This window comes from Miniopterus schreibersii (assembly GCF_964146895.1).
Source record: "Miniopterus schreibersii genome assembly, chromosome: 1".
Classification (NCBI taxonomy): Eukaryota; Metazoa; Chordata; class Mammalia; order Chiroptera; family Miniopteridae; genus Miniopterus; species Miniopterus schreibersii.
Window position 1 is genome coordinate 37978160 of NC_138101.1, and position 15145 is coordinate 37993304.

The 15145-nt window shown below is 37.1% G+C and overlaps 1 protein-coding gene across 1 annotated transcript in view; it reads right to left on the reverse strand.

Moving 5' to 3' along the window:
- The window catches only part of LOC308563174 (transmembrane protease serine 11A-like), a gene marked incomplete at both ends in the record, with an annotated part of 43322 nt that overhangs the window by 14343 nt on the left and 13834 nt on the right, over nucleotides 1-15145 (reverse strand). The window contains 2 exons of the mRNA XM_081149966.1: nucleotides 948-1108; nucleotides 3066-3133. Coding sequence (XP_081006092.1) covers nucleotides 948-1108; nucleotides 3066-3133 — 229 coding nt within the window. The remainder of the gene's footprint in view (nucleotides 1-947; nucleotides 1109-3065; nucleotides 3134-15145) is intronic.

The window sequence follows — 15145 nt, forward strand, 5'->3', positions numbered from 1 at the left end:
GAATTTGTAGGGGAAGTTCCCACTTGTCTGCCAGAGGTAGATGCTTGTGGAAGCAGCTTAGCGTACAAGGATGAACAGGTTTCTGTCTAGCTGGGCTCCTCAAAGATTTTAATATGCCAACATAAGGAATGCATTTCTAAAACAAATGAGTCTTAAGACAGAATTTCTAAAATATGTTTGACCACAGAGCCATTTTAAATAGAGCCTCTCAAGAAATTAGAGATCTAGATTTGAATCTTATCTCCTTTTAATAATTAGAGTCCTTAATCTTTTTAGCCCTTCTTTCACATCTATAAGAGTGAATTTGTCTACTTCATCGGACTCTAGAAATTAGATGCTGCAAGTAAAGGGCATAGAAAGGACCTTGATATAGTTGATTCTCTTTTTTTAGAGAAGCAATAATGGTATAATGGTTCCAATAATTTTTTTTCTAGGTTAGTGACTTTTTTACTCATTACTTATAAGATGGCTTTAGTGGTGCCAAAGTTGGTTTACCATTTTTCTAAATGCCTATAGGAAAAAAGTTAACAAAAACTTCATTGTTTCACTATATACAGAAACTATCCATATTTTTAAGAGGCAACACATGAGTTTATGCTTTAGGAAGGTCCCGCCCAGAAAAGGAGTTGTTGCTAAATGCTTAGTATTTTCACTTACTTAGTCATGGAGGCAGTGGCTGGGTCAGATTAACTCTTTATTAATGGTAAACATTTGCCTTTATTTGGGGATGAGCACCAGAAAATTACTACAGGAAAAACCACTTGACAACTTTTAGATATGCTTTCATCAGCAAATAATGAAACCTTGAAATTTTACTCTTTTAACTTGAAAATTTCTCATCTAAATTCTAGCTACTATTTGGAATAGAAATATGGCATGCAAGTTTAAAATGAGACATAAAATGAACCTAATAGAGAATTTCATATCACAGAAATATGCCTACTTACCATTAACTTGAACTGACGAGGCATTTATTGACAAGGCTCTTGTGTTCCTCATCTTCTGGTTTAAGATGCTGTGGATTTTCTTCTTCCTTACTGCTCTTTGCTCAGCAAAGGGGAACTGGAACACCATAATGACATCAGCTTTCACACCATCGTCCTCTGGACTGTGAGACACAAGAGAAAGATGATTATTCAAAGAATACATCTGGTGTCATCCTACACTCTTTCCTGTATTTTCTTCCCCTGAATTATGCCTTAGTTGCTGAGAATGGCAAGCCCTAATCCTCTCCCACTCACTCTCTCATATGTCACTCTCTGACCCAACGCCATTTCATATGTTCCCTCTTCAAGTTTTCATTATGTTTTGAGAGCATTTTTCTCATTAATTTGAAGGCTTGTTATAGCAGTTGGGTAAGACTCAGACATCCAGAAATTATCATTGAAATCATAGACTCTGGGGATTGGAAGAAACTTTAGTGATCTCTTTGTCCAGTCACTCATCTATCTGATACCTGAATCATCTCTACAGCTTCCATGGCAAGTGCTCCTCTAACCCCGCACAGTAATGAAAGTAATGGAAAATTTATAGATTTACTTCCCTAAAGAGGCTTTTTTTTTCTTCTCTGTGGTCAGCTCTGATTTTAAGAGAACTCTTCATTTTGAGTTGAAATATCTCTCCTTATATCTTCTGTTCATTAAGCTTAGATCTACCAGGTGGGACATACATAAAACATCAATTTCCCTTTTTATATAAAATATCTGAAGATAGTAATATTGTGCTCCCTGAGTCTTCTCCAGATTAAACCCGTCCAGTCCTTGAACTTTTTAAAAATATAAACAGGTTCAAGTCCATTCACCTATGGGCCTGAATTTTACACATTCTTAAAGTAGGAAACCAAACAATTAAACGTCTTTAATAAATTAAAATGTATGTCTTGATCTGCACGTCTCTTATTGCTATACTTAACAGGATTCAAGCTCTAAAAAGTACGAATGGCCAATTTTTTGGAATTCTTTGACTAAAAAAAGGAGTTCATATCAATTATGGGTCATTTTATATAGGTCCATTTAGGCTCTGGAATGTGAAAATATAAATAATCAGAATTTTACGTCAAACTGGCAAACATATGACTAAGTACTTTTCCTGATTTAATCACAGGGAAGACATTTATTTACCAGGTGGAATTTCTCTGGACTCACACAAAAATTCATTATAATGGCTACAAATTCAAAGGAGTCCATAAGATTATGATAATGTTTCTTGAACATTGTGGCAAATCAGAGTTTGAGAAAAGAGGGCATGAAATCTAGAAAGTTTCAGCAAACATGTGCCTTTTATCTCCTACGTGTTACAGAACTTACTCAGTTTATATTTGAAAGTTCTTCTGGAAGTCACTAGTTCTCAGTAAAGGTGTAAGGAACTTGTAGTAAGTCTGTTATAGGCATTAGTCTATTGGTGAGGAAAGTGATTGTTTTCTTCAACTGAATCTGAATATATTAATTTTCTTTAAGAAGATGAGTCATACAGACCCATATGTTTGCACCTATTACGTATATGTTCTGCTATGTGCTTTCCAAATAACACAATTGAAACCTCTGAGCAATTTCGGCAACTGATAGGAATATTCCCTCTCCACCACAACAAACAGAACATTTATTAAAACAGAAACCTCTTTTTGTTTAGGTATGCCTCCTGACACTGGGGCTTTATTACAAGTAAAACTTATTGTCCCATATTGTAGTCAACTTTGCCTGCTTAATATTTTTGAAATGACACATTTGTCAAAAAAAAAATAAAAATAAAAAATACAACTTGGTGCCTGCAGTGACATGCTGGGTTTCCCCAAGACCACGGATTCTGCTAGCCCCAGGCCTCAAAATCAGTTGATAGGGTTTGAATCCTGATTCTGTCACTTGGGGAACTTTGAACATAACACTTAACCTCCCTGAGTTTTCGTTTTATCCTTTACAAAATGATGGTCAATGCTATGTCTTGAGATTGTCGTAGAGATAATGTTTATGAGAAACCCTATCCAAGAGCCTAGCTCACAGAGGTGCACAATATATGAAGGTCCCTGCCCCCTTTGCCCTTTGACTCCATCTTGGCGCAAACATACATACGTCAGTCTGACTACTCGGTTCTTGATATAATGCTTGTTCAAGGCCGAATCTATAAATATGTCATCCACCTGTTATTATAAGACAGAAACGTCGTGTTAATATAGTATTTTATAATAAGAATATACCCCTGGTTAAATGTTAAAGCTGTAGAATTTTTTTTTTAACATGAGTACTATCATTATTTAAACCAGTGTTTCTCCACCCTCACAGTGCAACAGAATAATTGCAGAATTTTAAAAAAAATTCTAGATGCTGGGGTTTATCTTCCAGAGTTTTAGTTATAACTCACCTGGGAGGGACATAGGCATTCATACTATAAGAATTTTGCCAGGTGATTCTGAATGTGCTGGTGTAGGTATCTTGGGTAGATACCTAAACCCCATAGAAGGTAAAGCAGAAAAATACAGAGCAGCTGCTATGGGATGCAGAGGGAGACCTTATGAGGTGGTAGAGAGAACTTCGGCACACTCCTGGGTTTAAAGCCTATCCTGCTGCCCATTAACTGAGCCAATTTGAGCCTTAATTTCTTAACCTGTAAAACAAAGCTATTGTATGCTGCTCCTCGGGTTTCAAAGATTAAATACACATACAGGGCTGTATATACTATGGTAGTCAACTACTGGTGGTTCCCTGGTCTCCAGCTGGGCATTTCAGGTCGCAGGTTCCTTGGCTGGTCTTTGGTCGTACATACAGGAAAGAGGGATTAGGGGTTTAGGGGAGAGCCAATGATTTTTAAATTGTTGATTGTCGGCTCTAGGGTACATCAAGGAGGAAGAAAGAGTAATATGCTGTTGTAGATTATATCAGAGTTGCGTTACTCAGTTTATGTCACCAAGGAAGGAGAAGAAAAGCTGCCGTTTGTTCCAGATGCGCAGGTTTAGTGGCCTGTCATGGCATGGTCATGCTGTGCCACACCACACCTACATTTTGGCTTGCAGTACTCCCAGTGGACACTTGGTGGCAACAGTGTCATCGGAATGCTGGCACTGCATTTGATAGGACAGGAGCCACAGGTTAAAAATAAAAACAAAACCCAAAAAACAAAAAAACACATGTCCTATATCCTTAAGGAAAGGATAAAAAGACCAAGTATCATTAAAAAAAAAACAACACAAAAGGTAAAAATAAGTGTAATACTGTTTCAGAGATCAAGGAACAAGTTATGATTTCCTTAGCTTTATTAGGATTTCATAAATGCTTGAGAGCCAAAATATTAACGATGTCCTTTACTTCCTACAATAACTCTGTGGATTAAGAATTATACTGATTCTTATTTATTTGAATAGTAAACTGAGACTCAGAGACATCATATGAATTTCTTTGGCACCATGTGAATAATAAACTAGGACTTAAACCCAGGTCTTCTGTCTGTAGGTCTCTTCTCATCAAACACACAGATTCCCTGTTAAATGTGATGTACATCTTACTTCAATTTCTTTTAGAGAATACATAATAGTAAGTTATAAAATAACTAGCTGGTTGACTTTAAAAGATAACGTATAAAAGTTTAAAGATATGCATTTGGTAAGATCAAAAGCAGTGCTTGGAAAACAGAAATTGCTAGGATCCAAAATATACTTTTATTTGTACTTAAGTTAAAAGAAGTCTTAAAGGGGCTGAGGAGGTGTGGGGTTTATTTGCTGGAAATGAAACTGTTTTGGAAGATGTATTTTCACAAGAGTGACATTGTTATAATCATTTTTCTTGTCACCCACAGCCAGTCCTATTGCTCAGTATTCTGGGGAAATCTAAAAGAAAAGCAAAGGCAAACAAAAAACAATAGGGATAAAAGTGACAAATATTAAAAAGAAGAAAAGTTAATAGCAATTGAGTATCTTAAAAAGTTTGGTTTGTAATTATCCTCTGAACTTCCAACCACAGTTGATCCCTTGGCCTGTTGTAATTTGTTGGTGAAGGTATTGGAGTAAGTTTTTGACTCCAGATGACATCATTCATATGGCAACATGCCTGCTGAGAAGACTATCTGAACCCAGCATCAGGTCTGTCTTTGACTGGTTCAACTCTCTGGGAAGATAGGAGCAGAAATAATAACATAAGAAGAATCTAGGTAGGAGTAACTTCAGTAATCATACAAATAAAGAAGTTTCCTTTTTATAACTCAAATTCCAGGACTCGGACTCATTGAACAGGTCTTGGGTGAGGCCCAGGATCTTTAGGTGATCGGGGAACCATGAGGTAAACACTTTGAGAAATGCCGGGGAGCAGATTGGCTAGGAGGGTTCTTACACTAAAGGCATTTACAATGGGGAAAATCAGAGCAAACATGACATTTTATTGCTGACTGGAGTTTATGTATGAACTAGAGACCCTGAAATCATGTTTCCCTGGCAGATTAAGGCCTACCTCATCAGAAACACTCCCTCAACCCTTTTTGGCATTCTAAATTCTCCGAAATTTTGGAGGACACTTTTTTTTTTTTTTTTAAAGTTGTGTGCCAGCTTGTTATAAATTTATTATTTATACCACCTAAAAGAGTAAGTGATTTCTAAATCTATCCTACTTCCCCTCTGGGGCTTTTGTAGAATTTTGTAGGTGGAGTTACTCTCCTAACACTGAACAAAGACCCTCTTTCAGGGTAGTACCTCTTTAAGTCTGATGATTTTGAAATGCTGGTAATTGCACTGAGATTAAGTTCTAAGAGGGCAATTGGAGGTTAGTTGGGTGTTTAATGAAAGAGTTAGGGAGGGGCTGTCAACTCAAACAAACAGGCCTCACCCAGCCATTCACTGATCATTCCCAAACTAGCTCTGTTTACAGACGTAGCCTCTTTTCACTGTCAGATGCCCCCAAATGAATGCTCTCAGAGCAGTCTTTGTATTCACAAAGGGGGCTGAGAATGCAACCTGCATATAGTTAGGCCACTGAAGATTGGCCACTGAAGACTGGCCAATGGGACTGGAAAGCAATTTCTCCCACCATCACACCAGATGAGCCCCTGGGAACTAAAGGAACCAAAATATGCCATAAAGAAAACTTCAGATTCTGTTGCTTTCTCATAATTATAAGAGTACCACACAAAGGTTGTTTAAAAGATGCTTTTTAAAAATACACCATTAAAAAGGGCTGAACTCAAGGTAGAAACAGAGAACAGAGCACAATAGAATTTGAGCCTCCAGTCATACAGTCAGACATTCAAGGGCCTCACCATGTGCCCCTGACCCCCGTGCCCCTCAGCACCACCCTACCTTTCAGGCTTAGCTGTGTACCCTCCCCCATTCCGATAGCTCTGCTTTTCTGGATCACAACTCTCCTTCAAGGTCTAGTTGAGGTAATACCTTCTTTGGAGTTATTCCTTGAACCCCAGAGTAATCTTTTTTCCTCTTGCCTTAATTTTTCTTATTTACCTTCTATTCCTAATATAGTTAGCTATGCAAATATGTTACCTTCTCTACTAAACGGCAGACCCTTTCTGGATAGGAACAGTGATTCATCTTTCATGCTCTACAACACATAGGAACGCAGCATGTTTTGTTGAATGAATTAACGAAAGAGAGAATCTATTTATTAGAAAGTCTTGCATTTATCCAGATACTTAAGAGTTTTTAATGGGCTTTGTGATCAATGCTCCTGGAGGAAAAATTGCCCATGAATTAATTGAAGGGATTTTTCCCCCCCTCCTTTTTGACATTTTCAGGTAATTTGATTCCTTGTGGAAAACTCCTCTATGATGACACTGTGTTAGTTATAATAGAAGAGTAGTATCACTGTTGTCTTCTACCTGTGCACCAGGCACAAACTCCATTGTCTTTGAGCTTATTTGCTTTTCACATGAGCCTCTGAGGTGAATACTATCATTTTACTCATTGTATAGGTAAGTAAGTGAATTGCCCACGGTGACACAGCAGTGAGCCAGCTGACCCAGGGCGAGCATCCCGGTGGGTTCTAAGAGCTCCTACCCACTTATGTGTAGCAAGCAGCATGTTAGGGAGACCAAAACTGTTATACTCCTCTCATAGATTGTTTATGCTACAAATATATATGCGAATATATCTATTAAACTCCTCTCCAAAGGCAGCCTGTTTTCTTTGCTTCCAAAAATAAGGGTTATAATCTCAATAGTTCTGTTGCAATCCTTTGAAGTTATTATTGTATCTATTTAAAACTGTAGAGTTTTGGTGAAACCTAAGATTCAATAAATCAGCTGTGAATCGTTATCCTAAGCCTATATCAAACTTGGCCAACCTGGGCACTGGTGGGGCTCACAGGATTCCCAGAAGGGCTTGTTGGCCTGGGAATCGAGTCACTTCATTTTCACTGAAGTCCTCTTTATAACTCCCAGAGCTTTGAACCCAGCGCTGTGCCTGTTGGAGAAGGCGGTTGTGTCCAGTGTCATATGGGATCTGTGGGTGTGTGAGTGATGTGCCAAGGAAGTATGACATTCGGATTACTCTAAACCAGGAAGTAATGATATCACCCAATGGGTTGTAGTGTTATGTGATGTTACCAAAGTTATTTCTTTGATTGTACTAGTTTTTCCTCAGTGTTTTTTGTGTGTGAAATGTCAGAAGGAAACATATAGACATCTGTGACCACCTAATCATATATAGCAAATAGCAACATATTGGATAACCTTATCCCAAATTGGTTTATATTCCTGAGATTGATAGTCAAAATGTTTGTAATGAAGGGTGATAAAGACAGTATTAAATATACTACATTTAAGTACATTACAAAAGCCTAGATCTCTGAATTACCTCTTTAAAACAGGAAAATACACAGTTAATATCTGTTTAAAGTTGTATTGAAGATATTTAAACCAGAGTGGTTGAAGCAAGAAAAGATCATTATTTAGAAGATTCATGTTCTCTCCAGATGTGTTGTCCTCAAAATTTCTAAATTTAATTATTCTATCAGAGAGAGGGAATAATTTCTCTCCGACTCTCTTATAGTGCCTGAATAATGACTATTAATCTAAATAGATTACCCAGTAGAGTGAAGATTGTGCAATATTTACAACTTTATCAGAAAATTTACAGATAGCTAATATCACTTCCTTTTGACAAAAAAAATCTTCCCTCAGAAAACATGCATCCACATCATTCCTCCAGTCATAGATTGCTTATATTACACATATATATGCAAATATATTTATTTACCTACTTCCTCTCTCTGTTACAGTTGATTTAATTATTGTCTTGCTCCTCAAAAACTGACACAGACAAAAGAGATTGTAAGCTAAAAAAGTAATACAAGACAAAGAATAATAATTATAAAGGGGTTGATTCATCAAGAAAATATAGCCATAATAAATATATATGCACCCTACTTCATAGCTCCTAAATTAAGTAAATACTAAATAGATTTGAAGGGATAGACAGCAATAAAATAATAGTAGGGGATTTCAATACCTCATTTTCAACAATGGATAGATCATCCAGGCAGGAAATCAACAGAGAAACATTGGACTTGACCAACAGGCCTAACAGGACATTCTATATAATAGCAGCAAAATACACATTCTTCTCTGGTGCACATAGACATTCTCCAGAATAGATCATATATGGTAGGTCATTAAAAAAATCTTAGGAAATATTTAAGAAGGCTGAAATTATACCAAGTATCTTTTCTGACTATTACAGTAGGAATGTAGAAATCAATACTGAAGGAAAGCTAGAAAATTCACAAATATGTGGAAATTAAGCAACATATTTCTTTTTTTTCTTTTTAAAAAAATATATCTTTATTGATTTCAGAGAGAGGAAGGGAGAAGGAGAGAGAGAGATAGAAACATCAATGATGAGAGGAGAGTCATTGATTGGCTGCAGCCCGCAACCCGGGCATGTGCCCTGACCGGAAATCAAACCCCGATCGCCTGGATCCTAGGTCAATGCTCAACCGCTGAGCCACGCCTGGCCGGGCAAGCAACATATTTCCGAACAACCAATGGGTTAAAGGGAAATCCAAAAATATCTTGAAACAAATAAAAATGGAAATACAATATACCAGAACTTATGGGATGCTGCAAAAACAGTTCTAAGAGGGGAGTCCGTAGCAATAAATGCCTACATTAAGAAAAGAAAAAAGATGTTAAATAAACATCTTTTTACCTCAAGGAACAAGAAAAAAACTAAGCCCAAGGTTAGCAGAAGCAAGGAGATAACAAAGACCAGAGCAGAAATAAATGACATAGACACCAGGAAAATAACAATAAAAGATAAAGGAAACTAAGAATTCATTTTTTAAAAAAGATAAACAAAATAGGCAAGGCTTTAGCTAGACAAACTAAGAAAAAAGAAAGAAGAGTCAAGTAAACAAAATAAAAAATGAAAGAGGAGACATTATAACTGGTACATCAGAAATATAAAGAATCACAGGAGACTACTATGAACAATTATATTCCAACAAATTGGATAACCTAGAAGAAATGGATAAATTCCTGGAAATATACAGCTTGCTAAGACTGAATCATGAAGAAATAGTAAGTCCAAACACATCAAAAATGAGCAAGGAAACTGAGTCAGTAATCAAAAGCCTCCCAACACTGGTGAATCTACCAAACATTTAAAGACAAATTAATACCAATCCTTCTCAAAAGCTTACCAAAAAACTGAAGAGGAAGGAATACTCCCAAATTCATTTTACAAGGCAAGAATTACCCTGATACCAAAGCCAGATAAGGACACCATAAGAAAAGAAAATGATAGGCCAGTATCCCTGACAAATATAAATGCAAAAATTCTCAACAAAATATTACTAAACCAAATTCAATAGCACATTGAAAGGATCATACACCATAATGAAGTGGGATTTATTCCTGGGATACAAAAATGTCTCAATATATGCAAATTAATAAATGTGACATACACATTAATAGAATGAAAGATAAAATTATGTGTTCATCTCAATAGATGCAGAAAAAGCATTTAACAAAATATCTTTCATGATAAAAATGCACAACAAATTGCCCTACCTCAACATATTAAGGCCATATACAAGCCCACAGTTTACATCATACTCAACAATAAAAGGTTGAAAGCTTTCCCTCTAAGATCAGAAATAAGAATATGGGCATCCACTCTAACCACTCCTATTCACTATAGTACAAAATAGAAAAAGAAATAAGACATTTAAATTAGAAAGAAGTGAAGTTGCCTTTATTTGCAGAAATATGATGCTGTATATAGAAAATCCTAGACTCCACCAAAAAACTGTTAGAACTAATGAATTCAGTAAAGTTGCAAGATACAAAATCAATATACAGAAATCAGTTGCATTTCTATTACACTAGCAGCAAAATATCTGAAAAAAGAAAACGATCCCATTCACAATAACATCAAAAATAATAAACTACTTAGGAATAAATTTAACCAAGGAAGTGAGACATCTCTACCCTGAAAGCTATAAGACTTTGATGAAGGAAATTGAAGAAAACAAAAACAAATGAAAGATATCCCATATTTATGGACTGGAAGAATTAATATTGTTATGGTGATAATTATTTTGTAATATATAAATGTATCAAATCAGCATGTTTTACACGTTAAACTTACACAATGTTATGTGTCATTTGCGTCTCAATAAAGCTGGATAAAAACTGATACAGGGAAGTAAAGAAAGTAAGGATAAAGACATCTTTATATAATAAATAAACACAACGTGTTGCTTAAGTAAAAGTAATCTAGCACCGTATATGAGATTTATAATCCTTATGGATTTAGATATTAAATGAGAGAAAAATTACTGTAGAACTGAGTTTCCCACCTCAGCTGAGTTCCTCCTTGACTCGTAGAACAAGTTAGCGGAAAGTGCGTATGTTCCAGTTACCTCTGTGGCCTCAAATCCCCACTCTGTCATTTCCTAGCTGTGGACCTTGCCTTCAGAGGCTTAGTTCTCTCATCTCTAACGTGTGGACACCAGGCCTCCTTTGCAGTGTTATACTGAAGGTTTGACGGAAAATATACAACAACTCACCTTTTCTTTCAGGATTCAAAGGAAGGACGTTGAAGGGAGGCAGCGTTACACATCGTCCTCTTTTCATCCCGCCTCATCTTTAATTACCAAGCAAACGTAAATCTTAGCTCTCAAGCAAGGACTCAGCCACTCTCCACATCTGATTTTTCTTACCTCTGAACAGAAGCTTTTGGATAACATCTGCTTATTTTTTTCTCAAAGCCTCCAAATCCAATCTGCTCTCTGTAGGCATAGGGCTGAAGCCCTTCGCCGAGCATTAAGCATCTTTTACTTTTCTTACCTGATGCCAGTCCACACTTGAAATAGTCTAATACCTTTGTTAAGTTTACCTCGACCCAGTCGCTTTTTCTCAGTAGAACTCCTGCTTCAGTGTTGATCTGAGCCGAGTCTTACCTCTGCCTTCTAATTTGTATAGAGAGTAACTACATTCCAACTACATCCATCTCCTTGCATCACTTTCTGTTTCCAAGTTTTTTGTCACTACAATTCTAGCACAGACTCTCAAGGATACTTTGAGGACCACTTAAAGCCCTGTTCTTGGTGTTCCTGGGTACAAAGAAGATAAAATTTAGAACTGCTTTGGGTTCAGGCGTAGTGTTTTTGAGGGAGAGATGACCCCAATAAGAAAATTTCCAATGGTTGCCTTTGTTAATGCAGCTGATGATCACTACTAGGCCATGTTAATAGTATAGTTGAAAGAGGCTAATGTACCAGGAATACTTTCTTGATTTCTGGTGTCTTATGGGTTGGTCAATGTGAAGTAAAGTCACATAGACGTGTCTTATGGATGAGAGCTTATTAAGAACATGTAATCTCAAGTCCTAACTATATCATTTACTAGTTGTGTGATCTTGAATAAATTAACTTTTCTATACCTTGGTTTTCTCATCTGTAAAACTGATAGTAATTGTACCTACCTCGTGAGGCTGTTTTTGAGGATTAACTAAAATAACACATAAGATGCTTATTGTGGTGCTTAGCATTCAATATATGCTAAGCTATTGTTATTGTCATAGTGTTACAAGTTCGTAACTTTCACATTCGTAATGACAGTATAATTTAAAAATATTTCTTGATATTTCTGAAATATATATTTTTTCCAAATTAAGTATTCTTTCTGTTCATGACCCTACTCAAACTTATAATAATAATGAAAGTGACCTGCCTGTTTGGGAAATCATGAATTACTGGTATCTGGTTACCGGAGTCTTCTCTGAAGAATGATATGAAAGATGATGACACATGTCTATGCCACTATCTCAGGGAACTGGGATGGGTTTTAGCAGTATCTGAACATGAATGCTTTTTACTTTTTTTTCTGTTTGCATTCATATCAGTAAATCCCGAATTATGAGGAAGAGCAGGACCTGCAACCTGTTTTTCTTGGCTGTCTAGTTAGCACCCATATAGGGCAGAGAGAGGAATCTGGTTTTATTCATTGAAATTTAGCAACAATAAACAGGAGTGGCTCGGGATGAGGCATGAACCCTTCCTGTAATTCTTCTTAAGGTAACTTAGTGGGGAGTGGAAGGAAGGGGACACCTGTCTTATTTAAATAGGGTTAAAATAATACAAAGCCTTTCCTGACTATTGGAACCCTAGTTGATCTTGTCTTTGAAGTTCTTCGGTACTTATTTCCTCAACATACAATTTAATCCTTAATTATATTGTGTCATGCTATTCAGTTTCACGTGTGTTACCCTCATCGCTCCAAAGAGATTGGGAACAGCTGTAGGGAACAGATTATGTTTCCTTTCCTGGAAGACTCAGATGCCGAGAAGTGTACAGAGCTGCATAACCATACCATCTCCTGGGAAAACAGGTTGTCTAGTTAAATTGGGAAAACTGGCTCACTATATGGAGAATAGTGCCTGGGCCCCATCGCACTTGAAGGTGGGCTCCAAATACATCAAAGACGTAGCGGGAAAGGTCAAACTATAAAGTTGATTGAAGAAACTATAGTAGAATATTTTAGTATAGACTTAGAAAGAGGGAATGACTTCATAAAAAACTTTAAAAACACAACCATAACGCAAAGAGAATTGATGAATATGATTATTTCAAACTTATGAATCTGTTTCACGAAGGACAGCCTGGTTCAATTACTAGCAGACAGAATGGAACGGTGCAATGTCTGTAACCAGCAAACCGCTCACAGCGCGACGTAAAGAACTGCAAAGCAATGCTAGGAAAACAAAACAGCCTTAATGGAAACACGGGCAAAGGACAGGCACAGGCAACTCATAGAAAGCAAAGCCCAAAAGGCTAACATGGATACATAACAATGCGCACACTCATTAGTAATTAGAAAAATGCAAATTAAACCACGAATAAGATAATGGCTGGCAGAAATTAGAAAGCCAACTAATACCAGGTGTTGGCAAAGCTGTAGGGACGTGGGGATCCTCACGCACTGCAGATGGGAGTGCGCGCTGATGCAGCCGCTCCAAAGAGCAAGCCAGCACCCATTAGCCAAATTAAGTGTATGCACACCTAATGACCCGGTAATTTTGCTTCCGGAAGAACTTGCATGGGTTCATAAGGGGGTAAGGTGGAGGCTGTTTGGTGCAGCATTTCTTGGAATAATGGGCAGGAGGTAAAACATGGTGGGTACACGCTATGAATCATCATGTGGCCATTAAGAGCAATTAATTAATACACATTTAACAACATAGATCTTAACAAATCTGAGTTAAACAGTATGAAACAAAAAGTGATACAATGGATTGAATATTTGTTTACCCCACAAACTCATATGTTGAAATCCTAACCCCCAATGTAAAACTATTAGGAAGTGGGGCCTTTGGGAGTTTAATTAGGTCATAAGTGGGATTGGTGTCCTTATAAAAGAGACTCCGAGAGCTGGTGAGCCCCCTGCTCTCTACCACGTGAGATAAACCAAAAGATGACCCGAAAGAGAACCTTCACCAGAACCTGGCCATGCTGGTACCCTGATTGTAGACTTCCAGCCTCTAGAACTATGAGAGAGAAGTTTCTGCTGTTTATAAGCCACTCAGTCTATGACACTTCGGGAAAGCAGCCAGAATTGACTAAGACAGAATTGAATGACATGTAGAATGATTAAAAGCATGTGCATACAAAACAACAAAATGTATTTTTGCAAAAATAAATATAAACAAAAGACTACACATGAACCACAGAATGGTCACCTGCAGAGGGAGGTGAATGGGAATGTGCTATGAGAATGAAGGGTAATAAATAGTGATGACGAGAGGGGCCTTGCATGTAGTCATGACGATAATGTACCATTACCTACTTAGCCTTTGCCGCTAAGGTTTCCTCATTCCTAGAAATGCAGGCTGCACTGAAACTTAAAAGTCTACCTTCAAACATAGCTTCTGTTATAGATACACTATAGCATTTCTTTCACTTCCTTTTAAAACACCAATTGCATTTTCGTCCATTCACTTCAGTAGAAACAATGTCTTAGTCTAAAACAAGAACAATGTTGGGCAGAAAACATAAAGAAAACAGATTTTTAGCTGTTCCAATAAATTATATTGTCTCCCATTGTTCAAAGAACTTGTATATCTTTTTAACCACTACATACTGATATTTTTTCATTGAAGAGGTTATGTGGAGTTGCTCAGGATTAGAGGAATAAAGGGAGTACTGGGTATATATCTAGTTTTTACCTGGCATTCCTCAAGAATGGATTACAAATCCTATTTTTTAAGGTGCTATAAATATAAAAGGATTTATATCCTAAGAATCCTGAAACACCAATCAGAAAGAATCTCTGCACCCCTGTGTTCATAGCAGCGCAGTTTACAATAGCTAAGATCTGGAAACAGCCCAAGTGCCCATCAGTAGGTGAGTGGATAGAAAAGCTGTGGGACATTCACACCATGGAATACTATGCAGCTGTAAAGAAGAAGAATCTCGTACCCTTTGGGACAGTATGGAAGGACCTGGGGAATATTATGCTAAGCGAAATAAGCCAGGCAGAGAAAGACAAACATCACATGATCTCACTTATATGTGGAATCTAAAAAACATAATAAACTGATGAACAGAATAGATTCAGTGACATAGAAGCATGGAACAGACTGACAAATCTCAGAGGGAAGGTGTGGGTGGGAGGGTGAGTGAGGAGAGATTAACCAAAGAATCTATATGCATATATG